General features: G+C 35.7%; 1 protein-coding gene across 2 annotated transcripts in view; it reads left to right on the top strand.

Annotated features, from left to right (window-relative positions):
* Nucleotides 1–19,130, top strand: part of RASGRP1 (RAS guanyl releasing protein 1) — a 42,831-nt gene that overhangs the window by 10,308 nt on the left and 13,393 nt on the right. For both annotated transcript variants that reach the window (XR_003527523.1, XM_027642353.1), the window contains exons 3-9: nucleotides 7,401–7,506; nucleotides 9,181–9,243; nucleotides 11,080–11,211; nucleotides 12,259–12,412; nucleotides 15,287–15,460; nucleotides 16,190–16,306; nucleotides 17,956–18,231. Coding sequence is in view for 1 of the 2 variants with exons in the window: in XM_027642353.1 (XP_027498154.1) it covers nucleotides 7,401–7,506; nucleotides 9,181–9,243; nucleotides 11,080–11,211; nucleotides 12,259–12,412; nucleotides 15,287–15,460; nucleotides 16,190–16,306; nucleotides 17,956–18,231 (1,022 nt within the window). In the remaining variant the exon portion in view is untranslated. The remainder of the gene's footprint in view (nucleotides 1–7,400; nucleotides 7,507–9,180; nucleotides 9,244–11,079; nucleotides 11,212–12,258; nucleotides 12,413–15,286; nucleotides 15,461–16,189; nucleotides 16,307–17,955; nucleotides 18,232–19,130) is intronic.

Below are 19,130 nucleotides of genomic sequence, written 5' to 3'. Positions count from 1 at the left end.
GTGCGTCCTTGGATCTGATGATTAGCTGCTCCAGGATCAATCATGCAGTTAGCTTGTTGTAAAACACTGCAGTTGTGTGGGATGCATGTTAAGCGTGCATCTGGGTTCAGTGGTCAGACAGTGATACTGGCCTTAGAAGTTTCTGCTTCTGTTCTGGGAGTCTCTTATCCATCAGTACTTATGTCAGCACAGCTGCGTTGCCAGGCACTACATTTGAATTATTCAAGAGTTTCTTACCAGCTCAAAAGATGCACTTCACTTCAGTATCACCATTCAAAGCTTTTGGAAATAAATTTGGAATGCTAAAATTATGTTTTGTACGTTTTGGAGAAAAAGACTATTCAGTTGAAAAGTTCGCATCTAAAATAGCTAAAATCAATATTTTAAACATCCTGTAGAATGATGTATGATGTGTGTCCGTGTGTGCAAAACTTCTCTCTTCTATGTAGCTCATCTGAATTTCCAACGCTAATGGAATGCTTTCCACCCACATTGCATTTGGTTTCTCTCAAAGTACATTTTAATTTCTGAAAATCATCCCATTTCCCCTTGACAAGAGCTTTTATCTCCTTGTTTTCATTTCAAAGAATTACCCACCTAGAGCTCTTTCTGGAAGATGTAGCTTTCCAAAAGCTGTTTCTGAGTGAGGGTGATGGCTTTCCCTTGAGGTTTTTCTCCCCTAATGTTCCCTACCCTCACACAGAACAGTCTCATTATCCTTTTTGGATGCATATTATCCTCACTTATGTCTTGGATATATCTGCATTGTTTATGAGTATTTGGAGGAGCAGCAGTGGGTTTCCCCTCCCCTGTTGGGGAGTTTGAAGGGAGTAGATGTGAAGAAACAGCCAGTTTATGCTGTTTCTTCTAACATCTGCAGTTATTTAGCTTTTTTAGAGTTCTGTTGGTCCAGGATTGATCACAAAGTAGCGTGATTCTTTCCTCTCTGGAAAACACTGGTTTGTTCTAAGTTTAGTTTTGGATTTTTTCTTTCTAAGACCAATTACTTGTGTAAATAAATTTATGTATAACTCAATAGTTGCAACTGTGTATGGACAACAAGCCACTTTAAAAAAGACACAAACAAATCAACCCAAAACTTCAGCACAATTTCCTGAGTATTTTGATGCTGTCTGCTAAGCATCATGTCATTCCTGTTGCCTGAGGGGGAGTACCACCATCCTGTACAGAATTAAATGTAAGCTGGAGAGCTCAAGACTCCACCTGCTTTCTGCTGCAACTAAAATTAAAACAAGCATTCTGCTACCTAATTACTGTGTCATCTTTGTAAGGACATTCTAATTAAGCTATATTATTTCTGAAAGATGTTAAGCACTTAAGATAATGATCTGAAATAAAGAAAAATTCACTTAGGACAAGTGTGACATTCTACACTTAGGGTAATCAGTTGTAAAAACAGTATCATAAAATCCTTCATATACATAGTACAGAAAAGGATCTCAGTGTGAAGCTGGACTTTAAAACTGAAAATGGTTTAATGATGTATCACTGCAGAAACTCTAAGGCAATAAATGCAGGCATAGAGGGATGTGTGTACTTTTATATTTTCTATATACATTATACATGTACACTTACGTATATTAAAATGTGTGTGTAAAGATATTATGTACAGGATATTTAAAATGATATTTTAACTCTAGTGCTAAGAACTCCTCTGAAGTCTATATTCAGATTTGCTTCATAAAGGTGCAAGCTATTCAGAAAACATAGTAAAGTTGACCCAAGAACTAGAAAACCTGGCCTCTGAGGGAAAAAAATAAAAAAGGATAAATTTGGTGGTTTTTAGCTCAGAAAAGACATCAGGGAAGCAATCCTTAAAAAGAGAAAAGAGATGGATAAGGAAAACGAAATTTTTTTTCTCTCTTCTGGAGTCCAGCCATAAGCTGCCCAAGTTGCCTGAAATATTTGATTTGACTGAAATGAGAATTTTTAAATGATGGAGATGCTCAAGTGCTGTAATAAGTCACCTACAGGGGCTGTGAAGTCCTCATCACTGTAGAATTTTAACAACAAATTAAACTGGTTCTGAAGCATACTGTTTTCAAGAAAGCTGATTCTGCATTGGAGCAGTGAAATGGAATAAATTAGCTCTTATCTCTGATTTCTGCCAGCAGCTGAGCTTTCAGCTGTCATTAAAAATTAGTCTAAGTTGAATCTGCTGGCTGACCCTCAGTGATGGTGTCATAACTTATGAGCAGAATGGTGGCTTCTTATGAATCTAATTCTGACCAAACGTGATCAATGTCATGAAGACAATTAAATGACTACCTCTGTTACAGGGTATCAAATTCCAACACAGCAATAATAAACCTGTAGTAAGAAGGCTGCTAAGTGTTGCACAAGTTTTAAGCTAAAGGGGAACAGAGTGTTTCCTGTTTGTAAAGGGAATCTCCAGGGAGTATCCACTAAATACTCTTTAAATATTTTATTTTGTTTTGGTTGCTTCTAGCCATTTTAAGGTTATCTTCTACTACTGCACCTCACATGGGGGGCAGAGGCATTGACTTATGGCCATTTCAGTTCAGTCACTAAACCCTACCATGTACTCCCACGTGTCTGTCTATTTTGTACATGTCTATGTGTTTCATCAATGTCTTTGAGACCTTGAGACCTTAAGAACATCAGTTCCCTCAGTTTTCAGATCACATGCTGATTTAAAAACCTTTGCAGACATTTATAGCACCATCCCCACACCATCTTCTTTAAATTACCGGGAAAAAGGAATTGCAAAAATCTTGAAGAATGCTATGTAGCACATCAGTATAGCAACCCACGACTTTCAGCTTTGCACTTAATAACTTCTGGCAATTGCTTGATGCTTTCTTGCATTGCATTGGTTTTAGTGCTACTTTTTGTACCCACTGGAAGACTTGAGGGAGTTTAAAAGAAGTTGTTCATGTTCTTAGTAGCTTAGTCACTGATCACGTGATGTCAGTGCTCTGTGATTCACTTCTGATTCATTTCAAATTGTACACCAGGTAATACAGTTGGAACCTGCTTATGAAATAGACAGTGTTCATGAAATAAAGGCCTCTTAGACCTAGGAAAGCTAACTTTTCCTTCTTGCAGAATTCATTTTGGTTAAGGAATGCCATCCTTGGCATTCCTACTATTGCCTTATCATCATGAGTGGAAGGGAAGGTCTCAGTGCAACGATCTTGTCTGTTGAATATACTCTTTCTGTTAAGTATATTTACCATAGAGCTGTGGGCATCAGGACCTGGTGAAAAGAAGGTAGTTTGCTCTTAAAGTCTTACTAATTCTTGAGTGATTTGTTTCTCTAAAGTATTCAAGGAACAAGTGATACTTGAGTTATTTCTATATCACGGATTACAAGGAGTCACTAATTGGATATGCAATAGAGTGGCTGATGGGCCTAGATTAAAATGTTCTTATCCTTGTGTGTTCTGAGTCTCATATAAGAAATGGAACTTTTGTAATTGTAGGTTTTAGTGGCTTTGTGTTACTACATAGATAATAAAATATTTATCATTACATATCTGTGCTTTCATTCATGGAGTTAAATGCTGGAGAAGTATATTCAACTCCTGCTTTCTTATTTGTTTCAGAGAACATTTATTAAAATCTTAGTACAATAAGGGAATTTACAGAAGGAAAAGCATGCAACCAGTTGGTTATTTGTATTTTGGTGCAGTGAAACAAAGCTAAGGCTTATGCAGTATTTTGCAGCTTTCTTGAAGGTAAATGACCTAACTGAAACACACCCATTCCACTTTATTTAGTATTCACTCTGTGGTTTTGCTCTCAGGCTGTGTGGTTAGAAACAGATATACAAACGGAAATGAAAATGAGTCGCAAAGTTTTAAAACAAACTGCTGGAGGTTCATGAGAATGCTGCAGAGGCAGTCAGAGGCACTCATGCAGCACAGTCAGGAAAGCCCTCTTATTGGCTCCACCATTTGCACAAAGATGCTTTACCATAACTTCTGTTACTTCCTTACATACAAGCAAGTGAGCTCTTCAAAAAGTAGTGACCTCATGGTCAGCGTTGTGGAAGATCCAATGACAGCTCTGAAACTGAGCTGGAATGTATTCTCACCTAAGGCCCATTAGGGCTTTTTGAATTATGAATTTGTTGTATGCAAATGGAAGAGAAATCAGATTCAATATTTTTCTTTTAGTATTTTTCTTTTCTATTTGCTTTATCATGGTGTATGTAGTTGAAAAGTGGTTTATTTTAAAATTGGGCAGGAAGATGACATTAAGTATACTGCACGTTTGTAAAATTGTTTGCTGCTACAATCAGTTCCATGCAGGCTTGCTGTTCAGTGCCAAACTGTGCTGGTAACCTTTAGATTTTTTTTGCTGTACAGTGTTTATTTTGTTTTTTGAGCCATCATTAATACAATATTTTTTCTTTGTGGAGGTGAGCCTTTTAGTTGGGTGAGAGAATGCACAGCTCAAAACCTAGTACTGCTTTAATATGTGCAAAATAATGGCATGTCATTGCAGTGAAGTCTACCTCTGTTGCAAGATAATTAGATTTGGATGTGGTGAAGCATAAATACACTTTTATTATGCAAGAAAATACCATAGATGTGTTGATCTATTTACTAATAGTATGCAGAACATGCTTTTTTTTTTCCGTGTCTTTGTGAAATGGAAAAGGTAAAATGGAAGAGAGATCTTCTGGAAGACAGAAATTCGATTTGGAACCTGGTGCCAAGTGGTACCTGTGTTATGTCATAGCAGATGATTTTGGAATACACACAGTGAAAGTGCTGGGAGAGAGTTATTTTTTGTCTTTGTCATCTGAAAATGATCTATATGGAGCACTTATGAAAAGCTGGTGATTTAATTACATCTGTATATTCTTAATAGTATGTGTGCATGTAACCATTTGGCTTCCAAGTTAAGCATATGCTGAACTGCTTTTCTGATTAAACAAGAGCTATTGGATGGAGGTTCTGGCAGAACACCAAGTTTTGTAAAATGCATGAAAATTCATACAGGCCTCTGTGTGCAAGGCCTAAAATAATTTTACTCTTCCTGAAGACACTGGTACAAAATACCAAATACCAAATACTAAAGGCCTGAATATGTATTGATTCTTGATGTCCCAGCCTTCCTCTGCAAGTTTCCTACTTCTCTATCTGAATAATTTGCTGTTTTGCCCTAAGTGCTCATGCTGTAATACCTAGGCAGTTTATATCTCAGAAGGATTCTTGCAGGAATAAATATAATTATGTGTGAACGCAAGCAAGGAACGCATAAACTTTGGTTCATCCTATTAAACTGAGAACTTGTAGATAAGCCAAAAGGCAGATCAAGAACTTTTTATTACTTGGGGTCTACACTGCTCTCATTTATGGGGCTGTAGGACAGGCAGATTTTCCCCTCACCTGTATCGCTGAATGTGGAATTGCTCCTTACAATTAAGTGTAACTGCAGAAGGCAACTTCAGAAAATGGTGTCTCATGTTCAGTGTTGAAGGTCACCTGATGCATAAAATTCTCATCCTGGGCTTGCTAGCGCTGAGCAGTTGCTGCTATTCATATAGTCTCTGCCAGAATTTACTGTTCAGGATTTTTTTACTTGTCTTGCATGAGAGGATGACTGTAATAAGATATTTTGTTGTTTGTGTTTATTGTACTGAGTTTCCTGCAAACTGAGTATGCTTTTGCTAGAAGAGTGAAGTTACCCACACTAGGTATATGATACGCAGCACGTCCTCTGCTTTCAGGACTCCAAACAGTCAGCTAAAGCAATAACTTCACTTGTGAACTACAGATCTGGGCCCTTCCATGTCACCTTCCTATTAAACTTCATCTACTTTGTATGAAATAGAGTCAGCCTGTCTTCCAGTTTAAACTAAATTTGATGGAAAGATAGGAATACCAAAGAATGTGTGGAAGAGAGACGTACAGATAAGTGCCCACATTGATATAGGAGCAGCTGTGTGAGCCCAGACTTGGGTTGATTTGATCTGCTTTCTGGCCAGGCAGCCTGGAGTCAACTGCAACATGTATTATACTTTCGTGTAGCTGATAGCTTTAAGCATGGCATCATTGTGAGGAAGAGAATGAAAAGACTTTCAGGGGAGAGTATAGTTATGAGTGGGACTGTTGTGGAATGAGGAACAGAAAAGACAGATCTGGAGGAAATTGGGTTTCATTAGTTCTACCAGAGATCCAGTGTATTACTGAAAAGGAAGGGCTTGGGCTCTGGGGTTCTCTCTTCACACTCGGTACCTTCCTGTAGAAGGGCATGGAAGTTCTTGCTCAATAACTAATGGGGATTATCTTGTTTTGCAACGGGCTAAGTTTAATGTTCTTTTTTGGTGATGTGCAATTTCAAAGTGACTTTTCTCCCCCTTACCTAGTAATACATGCCATTTTATATGTTGCAAATCTACTGTTTCACATCCCTCTTCCATTTTGCCCTATTGTGCATTACTTCTGTATCTTGTTCCTGTTACTGCTTTTTTAATGGTAACTACATTTATCCTAATAGAGGTTAATGCATTTAAAATTATTCAGAAAGATACATTTTCTTTTCCATTTGAAAGAGTGTCTAACTCCAAGCTACTTAGGTTCTCATGGCAGGCTGTAGAAGGCTGTAAATATTCATCAGTTAATGTTTACAAACACTTTCACTACTGTTTTTGTTACAGAAGTGGAAACTTTTTTTAAGTGTTCTGCTACATTCGATGTCCTTGATCTTTTCAGAATATGAAAAAAAACCCCACATGACCCAGAAGACAAGTAGTCTAAAAACCTTATTCAGCCAAAATCCTTGTAATGCATAGTTGAAGGAGATGTGTAGGACATTTAGGTCCATCGCAGGGAGTATGCATAGGTAAACCTCTGGGCTTCCTGCATAGGTTGTATCTCGTTCCATGAGATATTGGTGCATCTCGGTATAGATCCCAACCTGAGTGTGTACTTTAGTGCTATGCATGTCATCTGTACAAACACTTAAGAATATTGCTGTTCTGTTTGATAAGTTCAATCATACCACCGACTCATAGGGATCATTAACTGAATTCTTTTGCTCTGCAGTTCATTAATTTGTTTCAAAATTTATACTCATGTGCCTAAAGCTAAACATTTAGGTGCATTGCTGGGCTTAGATAATTTTGTATAATTATCTGGATATTTTGAATTTTTTGAGACTTTTTTATTTGCCTTTTTCTTTTTTTTTTTTTTTAAGGGTCTTCCAAACCTTGTAGTGAAATATATTTCTTGTTATATAGCTCTCATCAGAAAAATAATTCAGTTCCTAAGTTAGTAAGTTACTGCTATTTTTGACACAGCATACATGAACAGACCTAACTAGAATTAGGATTCTGAAAAAACCTTTTATAAGTTGTTTATTGGAGGTACAGCAAGATTTCAATATACTTTTTTTTTTTTCAGATTTAGAAGGAAATGCATATCAAAACAACCAGCTGCTAAAGATAATTCTTGCCATGCATCAGTTTATCATCTCCTCTGCAGACATGCTTCAGAAACTCATTGATCTATATCCTTTGTAATATTCACCTGCTGTTAAGGTAATATTTGATAGCCTTACAAGTTTGAGACGGGTAAGCAGAGGATATTTACTCTATGGGTGTATTACTGTACCACTAATTAAATAGTGTACTTGTTCTTTACATTTTTTGATTGTATGGTGTGGTTTGTTTGTGTTTTTTTGTATGTCTTTTGGTTTAGCTTGTCATACACAGAGCAAAAAGATGAAACTCCAATTCAGGTTTTAAGTAGGATAAATCACCCTCTGTTGGCTGTAGAGGGAATATCTATAAGGTGTTAGGTTAATGTTGGCACGTCAGTTAGGTACTGTAAACCTGGGCCCAAGTTTCAGATCTGTTTCTCTCTCTGTCCTCCATACAAGTCAAATAGCAAAGAACAGAAGTGTATCATCTGGATATGAAAATTTTCAACAAAAATTATTTCTCTCACACACACTCAACATTACAATGTACTGAAATAAACCATAAGCTTTTCCTTTCTGTTTCTTCTCATTTTGAGGTAACTGCCTAGACTGATACACTTGTGTTTCTGGGTTATTAGATTTTTCATAACGTAGCTGCTAAATCATGTTAACAATACTAGCCTTTCTTAGGAATCTTTAATTGTGGGATATGTTACCTGTCTCTTTAGCTTTACAGAATGTTTACTCCTAATTATATGAGCACAGTACAGGCAGGAGACCTGTCATGCTTAGAATCCACAGCCATTTTTGGTTCAATTTAGAGAATCCTTTCTTTCCTCAAACTCTGTGTCTAACAGGCATTTATTTATTCAAACTGGGGTCTTTCAAAATATTTGGGAACTTACTCAGACCTCACCAGTTCTACAGTCAGCCTGATGTAAGCATACAATATGGTTGATTAAATTGTGGATGATATGTCCCCTCAGTTGCAGTAGATTTAGGCTGCAGTTACTTTCAGTCAGACTGTGAGAGGATCCACAAGGTATTTTCATTACGTTTTGTTTTCAGACATGAAAATGTGTGTGTCGTCTACATCAGAAGAATCAAGACGTGTAATACATTTTCCAAATGTATTTTCCATGTCTTCAACAGACATCGGCAACAATATCAAAACATGTTTTATAGAGCTAATAGATGAAAAATATGGGTGTTTCTTTCCAGTTATCACATCAAGTCAAATGAAAACTCTTGCGTAGCTAGATAGGTAAGGTTACTATGGAGAGGCATGTCACATTTTGCTCTACCATTGTGTACAACAGGTTATGTTTAAAAGAAAATAACATCTTTCTTTTAAAAGCTCCAGTGAATTGTAATTAGCTGAAAAGGATTTCTTCATAAATGCAGTGATTCCTAAATTTGGTATTACTGTTTCAAATTTTAATGAGATGTGCAAGTGCATGAGCTTTATTAGAAATTGTGAGACATGTTGCAAAGAAACCTGAAGAAAACAGAATTGTTTCACTACTTAACACTACTCAATACTTGAGTAATTGCATCAATATTACTCATAGTAGTCATAGTTGCAATAAGTTTTGGTAACAACCTTGGCTTATACTTTGTATACAGTTGTGTAAAATCCTAATCTGATATTATATAACATCAGTAGAATGATTCCTATTGGTTACAGGTTGGGAAGTATCAAGCATGTTACGTTTCATATCATATGTGAATGGATGTGGTTTTCCTTAAAAGTTTTTCTACCTATCTTAATGCTTTAGAAAATAACTCTTCCATGCTGTGTGTAAAGATATGCTATTTTGTGAGGTAAGTATATTCTTGGTTGGTAGCTATTTTCAGCCATCCATGTGCCATATATAAGTATGCTTTTGCATATTTTAAGTTGACATTAAAAATAGAAACAGGTATTCTGCTTCAGCTTTCCAAGGTTCACTTTAGCAGCTTTACACAAAAAGGCCCATACAACTGGCTTTGAGATGTGCTTGAGTCAGTGCATGAGTTGTTGGGTCACAGTTTTGGATGGAGTCTGTATGAATCTGAATCTTAAACATCCATGAAAATTGTCAGTGCTCAGGAATTGGTAGCATTGTATCTAATATTATTATATAGGTCTATTAAAAATGGAGTGGTATATTTTAGATATTTTTATAGTAAGCAAAACTCTATTACATTTGATAGGGAGTTCTCCTTAGTAATTCTACTTAGTCACTTGCAATGATCCTGGAACACCTTTTGGTTTTTTTTTCTTTTGTTTTTTCTTTCATTAAGTATAAAAAAGTTTGATATCTCAGTTTAAAGAAAACAGAGGAGAGGAAAAAACACAATTGATTGATGACACTCTTTTTTACAACAAAAGGGAAATAATTAGTAACGGGAAAGTAGAATTCGTTTTAAATTGTGATGATTTTATTATCTCAGAGCAAATTATTGGTTATGTTAGAATGCTTTGGTATTGTATGAGATCTGGTAACATTTTTGCTTGCAGGGAAATTCATACATGCATGCATCCATAAGAATGTGCATTTCCGTTTTTCCAACAAGCACAGATTTTTACATGTCTAGTACTGGGTACTGGGTCTGGCTGGAATGGAGTTAACTTTCTTCCTAGCAGCCCCTATGATGCTGTGCTTTGAATCTGTGAGTAAAACACAACAACGTTTTAGCTATCACTGAACAGTGATTGCACAGCATCCAAACCAGTTTCTCACTCTGCCCCCACCACAGTGTAGGATCGTGGGGAACTTGATGTTGAGAGGGTATACAGCTAGGACAGCTGACCTGAACTGACCAAGGAACGTTCCATGCCATATAGCATTGTGCTCAACAATAGAAAGTTGGGGGTAGTCATTCCAAAACTACTGTTTCTTGGTTACTGGCCGTGCATCTTGTGTGAGATAATGTTTGCCTTTGCATCACTTCCTTGGTTTTTCTTTGTTTGGCTTTTTTATTGCCTTCAGTTATTAAACTGTCTTTATTTTGGCCCACACATTCTTCTTGCTTTCACCCTTTCTATTCTCTCCCCCATTCTGCTGCAGGGGAGAGAAGGGAGTGAACACCTGAGTGGGTATTTAGTTCCTGGCCAGGGTCAACCTACCATGAGTGACAAGTCACATATAGGAATTGAAATATAAAATATATGACTGAAACAATATGAATGCTCCACAATGAAAACTGTAGTTCTCTGAAAAGATTTTGTGCATGTGGGACTGAATCACCTGTAAACTATTAAATAGATTTTATTAGTAAATTTTTGTGCCTACCATAGTCATCATGTCTGATGTACAGACCAAATAATCTCAAGTTTTAAAGGAATGCAGAAAATTTAGAAGTTCATGAAGAAAAACTCAGCATGCATATTATCTAGATTTATAGTGAAACTAGAAATTTTGATATTGAGTTTATTGCAAACATATATGTAGTATAGTGCTAGTCAGATAGTTTCTAATTTGTTTTAGCCTTGAAACTTTGATTTTTGATAAAATCAAGGTAGCCCAGCAAAAGCATCTAAAAGCAAGATTTATCTCCCAAAGTTGGTAAAGAAGAAATACAACTTGTAAACAGGTGCAGATATCTAAATTTCAGCCTTCTTGATGTTAGAACAAAACATGTTTTGTGTATATGTGTGTTTTAATTGTGCAATAGGTATTGGATTACAGAGTTCTGGATTATGTTCAAAATGGACTCTAAACTATCCACAACTATGGAGGAATTTCAAGAGCTGGTTAGAGCTAATGGTGAGGAGTTACACTGTCGTCTAATTGACACGTCTCAAATGTGAGTGCCAAAGTCTGAATATGCTCAGAAAACAAACTTTATCTCTGAATTGTCTTTATTCAAATGTAATGTCTCTCATAAGTCATAGGTATCTATCCTTAGAAAAGTTTATACTTCATTGCAGATGAAATATATATTATATAGTGGAACAGAATGCATTCCAGGAATAGCTTAGGTTGAATTTAGCTGCAGCATAGACTTTGTGCTGATTCTCTATGCTACTGAAGTTTTAGTCTATCCAGGGAACTTAGAAAATTTGTAGAGGCCTAACAATTTTGAAAGATCACTTGAAGCCAATGAGGAGCAAACAATTTGATTGGGTAACAGATGAGGTAAAAAAGTGTGTTTATATTTTATCACCAAATGTAAATGAGGATATAGATTATTACACTGAGTGACTTTTGATACTGTTTTATATGATTTTAGTTATAAAATACTTGTCCTATCAAGAATAAATCCTATAGCTATATATCATATAGTTCTTTCTTGGGAAGAAAACTTTCCCTGTTATATGAGAGTAAGATAGATCTGTGGAACTGTATAACAGTGTGAATTCATACTTTGGGTGGAAATGCACAGGCTAAAGCAGAGCAGAATTTGGCATACATTTTCTTTCTGATTGTAAAAGACGATATTTAGTTTTTCAAATCCAAATAAATTTCATTACTCCATGGGTGAATAGCAAAGGGGGACAGTTTATACTCAGAGGCTGGTCGAGAAAATCTGTAAGAATTATTAAATGGAGGAATGCTGGATGTGTTCAATGAAGATAAAGTTACAGAAAGCTGTTCTGGAAATGCAATACAGAATCTCATGCTGTTTAGTAATAAAATTGTATTGTACTTAATGTGCTACATCAATACAATAAAGATTAACAATAATATTTTTTCATATAATCTCTACTGCAGGAAAGGAGCTTGCTGTTTATAAATTCGAATAATTCACTTCTTATTGCAGTAAGGCATGAAAGCAATGTTACCTTTGTATTGGGGAAACAGGAAAATTTTGCTCTTCAGAAAATAACTAATGATAATTCTGTTTTAAAAGCAATTCTAGAGATTGGTCTAGAAAGCTGACACAGCGTGTAAAGGCCAACACCAGTAAGAAACGGAAAGTCTCACTTCTCTTTGATCACCTTGAGCCAGAGGAGCTGTCAGACCACCTTACCTATCTTGAATTTAAGTCTTTCAGAAGAATAACAGTAAGTGATTAATTTTTATCTCTTTATGTATCTATCCATTTATTGTAAGCAAATATGGTAGAGAGGTAGTTTTATAAGATTAACTGCCGCACAAGCTGTTGACAAGCTGAGTCTGTGTCCAGACTCTTTTTTGTTTTACTAGTGTTGAAGGTGGACAGTGGAACTTAATTCTGAGTATGTACCCTTTTGCTGCAGCCATTTGAGAGAGGAAGAGTGAACCTGAACTGTGGAACAGAAACAGGGCAAGGTCAGTTGGAAGGAAGAGGAGTAAACCTTCTTCCAAATCCAGGATCTTCTTCCAGAGTGTCTCTTTTTGTTAGAACAAGTGATGTCATTCGGCATAGGAACAAGTAGCCTCCTTTGACTCAAATCAGTAATCAGGCTGAAATGGGATGAAGGAAACCTGGAATATTCTCCTAGAATGGTAACTCTCTGTGGCTATAGGGAACAGTGCAACATTCCTGTGTAGTGACTAATGGACTGTATAGAAGCTGTCCACTGCACTCTGCTTGCCTTTTTTGATTGTGCGTGACAAAGACTAGAGATAAGAAAGCACTTTAGAAAATGCCATTTTTTAATGTAAAGGGGGTTCAAATATTTTATTAGACAAGCTTTCAAGTACACAAACAACTTTTAAGGATTTGTCTCATTTATGTTTTTTTTCATTTGATTTGTTTTCTCAGCTATGTTTTTTTTGTAACACTACAGTTGAAGATGAACCCTTGCAAGGAAAGGGTCTCTCAATAGATGGTGGAAGATTTCACAGTCATGTGTTAGTGTACTTTATTTTGAGCTGACAGTACATGACTCTATGTTTTGTGTTAAATCCAAAAAGCTGTAGAACCAGTGTCGTGCACAGATTGCTGCCTGTAGGCAGTAATAATATGCAAAGCTTATATAACCATTAACATTTTCAAGCTCTGTGCAGGTATAAGGTAATTAATGATTACTGAGTATAACAAATATAATTTTAGTCAGAGTGTCAGATGTGTCATGTGGTTCCAAAAGTTACATACATATATACATTTTATATTCAGGGTTTCTGCATATGTTTTGGTATAAATTGAGTTGACCAAGTCTTCAGATCAGAAAATAATGTGTAATTAATAAATAGCTATATTAATTACATTTTTACAGAATGTGTTCATGATATGGCGAGCCACAGAATACTTTTATTCTTCTCACATGGCACCATTTACTGGGAGAAAAGCTGCAAATGACCTGCTGTGTCATTAGTCACAGAAATAACTATTTCAAGGTTTGTTCATTTCAAAGTCAGAAAGGAATTACTTGATCCCCTGAACGTACCCAGCACACAGTAAAATCATGCATGAGACACCATGTATCTTGCAGCAAATTAAAATGAAGGGAGCGGTGTTCATGACTGCAGGCATGCTGGTTCTTGGAAACCATTTTAATTTATAGTCATAAAATACAGGGACACTAAATTCTTCGTAAGAATCTGGATCCTGCATTCCTGTTGATGCTCTTAAGTTAGTCATTGCAATAACAGACATGCATTATTTAAGTACCTGGACTTCTTTACCATATCTGCCACTAACAATCTTGTTACAACTGACCTTATTAATAAATTTGTGCACCAAAATTATTTCAAAACTTTCAAGTAGCAGGTTAGATGTAAATTTCTTCAGCATTGAAAAGAAAACTTTTTCTGAAGGAGACAGCTGCTAAGAACAAAATATAAACTGATTCATAATTGTACTGAAACAGCTATGAAGACTATAATTATGGAGTCAGATATTGAAAAATTATCTCTCTCTATAGAGTAGATGCTTAAATTTCAAGATCCAGCCAAACATGGCTGGGGTTCAAAATTCAAACTGTAATTGTTGTAATGTAAGTACCATGTAATCTCAGAGACAGCTCTACTTATTAATGTCAATTTTTCTTCATTTTTAATTTAATAAGAGGACATAATAAGCTGTCATATATGCTTTTAAAGTGTTAATAGTTCTTATTAAACAGATTTATGAGAAAGTGAGAGAGGGAGAGTAAGAAACTAACACCAGCCTGATGTTTCCTTAAGGATCAATGCCATTCAGCATATTCCTGTGGCCTTAAGAAAGGAATATATGTCTATTACAGCTATGAATGTTTTTGGTAAGATGTTAGTATTAGAGGTGATAGTAAAGAATGAATGTATAAATCCTATGTCATGCTTTCTGATTATTCAAATTCTTGTGTATTTTTGTTAATGGATAAACCAAGAGAATGGATAAACATTGCATCAACAAAAGCAAATGATTGGTTCTCTTTGATCTTAAAGGGAAGAATGGCTTAAAAAAAAAATCTATGTGTAACGTACAGGTATCTACTGAATAATTTTAGATTGTCTTAGTTAAATAAGGGAATCTCACAAGCTGTATTAAAAATACCAAAGCATCTGTAACCCTCATTCTTAATGGTCTTATCTCAGTTTCATATTAATCTCATTGAAATAGCTTTTTGTATTAGTGTAGTTTAATTTAGAAGTGTGCCTTATCTACATAAACTGAACACTGAACTCCCTTAAACTAATACTGATTTACTAGATTACACTTTAAATTCAGTTTAACCTTCCCTATAGAAGCCTAGACTCAATGAATCTATGAAGCCACTGAAGCTGGAAGGAAAGCCCCAATTCTATTCATCCTAGGGTCTATAAGAGCCAAGGCTCCTGAGATATGGCAAAAAGATGCTTTCAGCTAATTCAGTTAGTTGAAGCCTCTGCTTTGAACTGAAAAAAAAAACTTATGGATATTTAAGGTATAAAATATATCTTTTATATTTCATTTGAAAAGCAGTCTTCTGCACACAGATCACGAGATACATGAAACTGTACATGAATTTTCATTTGCGCTTCTTTTGTTTAAGTTCTCAGATTATCAGAACTACATTGTGAATAGTTGTGTGAAAGAGAATCCAACAATGGAAAGATCAATTTCTCTTTGCAATGGTATCTCTCAGTGGGTGCAGCTAATGGTTCTCAGCAGACCAACACCACAGCTTCGGGCCGAAGTGTTTATCAAGTTCATTCATGTTGCACAGGTCAGTTAAAATCTGACATGTTTGGTGTTTATTTTGTCTTTCTCTGATACCTTTATATTTAGATACCTTGATAGCCCATTTTTTTGCTCTTCCCATGCTACTACTGTGGAGACAACTGGGAGTGTTGGCACTGGCCTCCTGGTTCATACACACCGCATGCGTATTTGTGTACGCTGTGCTGTCATATCAGGTATTCAGATATTACAGTGTCAGGGCACCAGGACTTTCTCATATTCATTGTGAGAAAATAGAGAACTAGAAAAAACTGAAAAACTAGACTTGCTTTAGAACTAGCAGGTGAGATTCCAAGCTGTGAATGGAAAGCTGTACCTTTCCAATGCATGAATCACTCCCATGCCTTTGGCCGTAATTAAAAACATTCCACCAGAAACGCCTTTCCGGATAAAAGCAGAGCTGTGGTCCTATTGATATTCTTCTCATACTAATTCAGCTGCAGTCATAACAAAGATAATACAAATGTTTCCTGGTTTGGTGGACTCTGGGAAGACTTACTGTATCTGCACATTTAATATCTGATTTAATAACAGTAGGATAACTCCATGTTACACCCAGTAAAATCACAGTTCATTACCAAAATACATGAAGTCAAATGGCACAAAACTTGTAAGACTTCAGAGTAAGACAACAGAGGAAATGTAAAATTTGTGTGTATGTTGAATGACTCAAAACTTTAAATAAAAAATACTGATTTTTTCTATGTCAATACAGAAGCTCCACCAGCTGCAGAATTTCAATACATTAATGGCAGTGATAGGAGGTCTCTGTCACAGTTCCATTTCCAGGCTTAAGGAAACAAGCTCATGTGTTCCTCATGATGTAATTAAGGTTGGTATTACTTCTCTAAGTTTTACAAATAAGATAACGTTTAACTTTTTTGTTATTGTACACACAAAAAGCAGCCTTGCTTCATTAGATAAGATGAAAAGACAGAACAAAAATTCCTTGGGTTTCATCTCTACATCACCAATTACTCCTACACTTCTTTCAACCCCAACTTTCTTCAAGACTTGTATAGATTCTCTAAGGTTTCTCTTTTAATCCTTAGATGTGACAAGCTGCATTTTCATGTATATGCAGTAGTACTGAATAGCATTTAAACATGAAAACAGAAAATTGGATCCTAAAACATTTGAGAAAAAAAATATTGTCATTCATAGCAACATTGACCATCCTGAGTCTGTGAGAGCTCTTCACCTTGAGTTTAAAACTGAAAAGACTGGTTTTGTTCATCACATCTTTCCCAGTGACGGATTTTATCTAGTTCAGATTTGAACAAATTTAGCCCTAATACACACATTATAATACAGTGGAATGTTAGGAATGTTTTAATTTCCCAGTAAATTCTTGTGAAATACAGATGAAAGCTACTAAAAATGTGAATGAAAGCATATTTTTTAGCAATAAAATGGCTTCTTAAGAGAATAAGTTACTTTATTATTTTATTTTGTCTGGGGCCTGAAAGATTTCATGTAGGTATCTAACGAGCATGTTTTGATCACTGTATGATCAGCTTGAATAACAGTGCATACCTGGAGTATAGACCTCCCACTGGTAATGGTTGCAGCACTCAGAATCTATAAAATCAGTTAGTAAGGTTATTTTAAAAACATGTTGTTTTTCACATTTTGTCATTGTACGGACTACGTTTGTGTACATCATTTGAGTAACTTTTTGTATCAAGAAATCATATACAAACACTAACAGAAAGCAGATAGAAACAGGCTGGTAATTAGTGACTTGAGAACACATTTTAAGGTTTAACTATAAGACAAAGTCTGTAAAGGTTACAAATCAAGAGATTTGACAGGAACTTCCCAAAGAAAACATTGGTCCATTGATTTTATAATGTTAAGAGTCAATTTTATATTTCTATAGTATTAAACAAGGGAAATATTTATACTGCTAGACTGAAAATTAATTTAGCCTTCGCAACAAACCCAATATATTGTTTCTAATTCATTGAAGAATTTCTCTTAAAAGCACAGATGCGCCACCTTGAACTGTAGTACAAGTTCTGATCACACTGCGATGGGATCATAGCACAGCATAGGTTTTCTCTGTCAGGACTTTTCCAGCAATTCCAGCTGGTGACCTGAAAGCCAGAGAAGTGTATTCGACATTTTAAGGTGAAGATAGATGCTTTTATGAATGTCAGAGAGCTTGTGCTTATGCATTAATTACGTACAGATCCCCTTGATTTGAGAGGATTTTCTTTCCATTTGACTAAATGGGGAGTGTAGGGAGACCAGTATTATAGATTAGGCTGTAGAATAACTATCTATAATTATATATTAGTACCTAGATTAGAGGTATAGGAAATCTAGAATATCCAGATTTCGTTTAAAATTTTAAAACCTGTTTCAAGAGTCACTGCAAGTAAACTCCTTCACAATAACATGAGAAGTTCTTGTGCTGTATGACAAAAAAAGAAACAGTAACCAGTGTTGATTTTTTTGTTTTCTTTTTCTTTTTAGGTGTTTAATGAAATGACAGAACTGCTTTCATCCTACAGAAATTATGATAGTTACCGACGGGCCTATAACGAGTGCAGTAACTTTAAGATCCCAATCCTTGGGGTCCACCTGAAAGACTTGATATCACTTTATGAGGGCATGCCGGACTACTTGGAGGACAAAAAAATTAACATATACAAACTATACTCCTTGTATAACCACATAAATGAGCTGATACAACTCCAGGAAATGCCACTTCCCCTGGAGGCTAATATGGACCTTGTTCATTTGCTTACAGTAAGTCTGTTACATAAGATAAATACCTCCATTTAAAATTTCATATACCTCTCAAACAACTAAGTAGAGAATTCCATTAATTAATTAATTATGAATATGTAATATTGTAAGATTTTTTTCCTTTCAAGAGAAATGTACAGTAATAGAAGAGAAAAAGCTCCTGATACTGATTTATCTGTCAGCAAGAGCAGAGGTGCCAGTCTGCTTCCAGTTATTTCTATGAGGGAAGGAATTGTTTATTTCTGCTTCACTACAGTAGTGTGCACTCTCAATAAAGAAGTGCTCTGAATCCTCTGCTGATTGAGCCTAAACAGGGAGAAAGACAGAAAGCTTCCTTAGTTGCACCCTGGAGGCAGAAGATTGCATACAAATATTCCTTGTCTTGAAAATACAAACTTTCACACAATTATGTGAAAGTTCAGTCCCTCAAGATACCACATCTCTAGCCAGGTTTCTTCTGGTACTTAAAAAACTGTCTGACATAAACATTAGTCAAATATAGTTGTTGTATTACTCTTCCAGTCATATTCTAGTCAGTGCTGTGCTACTAAAAAAACTGATACTACCTAGGACGTGTGTTACAACAGTAGTTTTAACTTCTCCTAGTAAGTTAAAATACTACCTTTTATTAAAATCGTAAATCCACCTTTTGGGTTCTCAGTTTTGTTTAGCCTTGACAAGTATCTCAGCTTGGAAAAACTAAATAGTCCACTTCCTCTTTCTGGTTATAAGCCCTCTTTCAGTAAAAAGCTAATAGATAAAAATGCTTATGTGCCTCAGGTTATTTGTTATCTCTGGGAGCACTCTTGTGTGAAATTAAACACAGGTGCCCAGGGCCTGAAATAAAGCAATGTGAATTTCTTACTTCTTCTTGCTATTTGTTTTGAATGTTTTGTCTG

The sequence above is a fragment of the Corapipo altera genome, unplaced genomic scaffold (genome assembly GCF_003945725.1).
Source record: "Corapipo altera isolate COAL_440 unplaced genomic scaffold, ASM394572v1 23b, whole genome shotgun sequence".
Taxonomy (NCBI): domain Eukaryota; kingdom Metazoa; phylum Chordata; class Aves; order Passeriformes; family Pipridae; genus Corapipo; species Corapipo altera.
The sequence above is the reverse complement of the archived record's forward strand: the minus strand, read 5'-3'. Positions and strand labels throughout refer to the sequence as shown.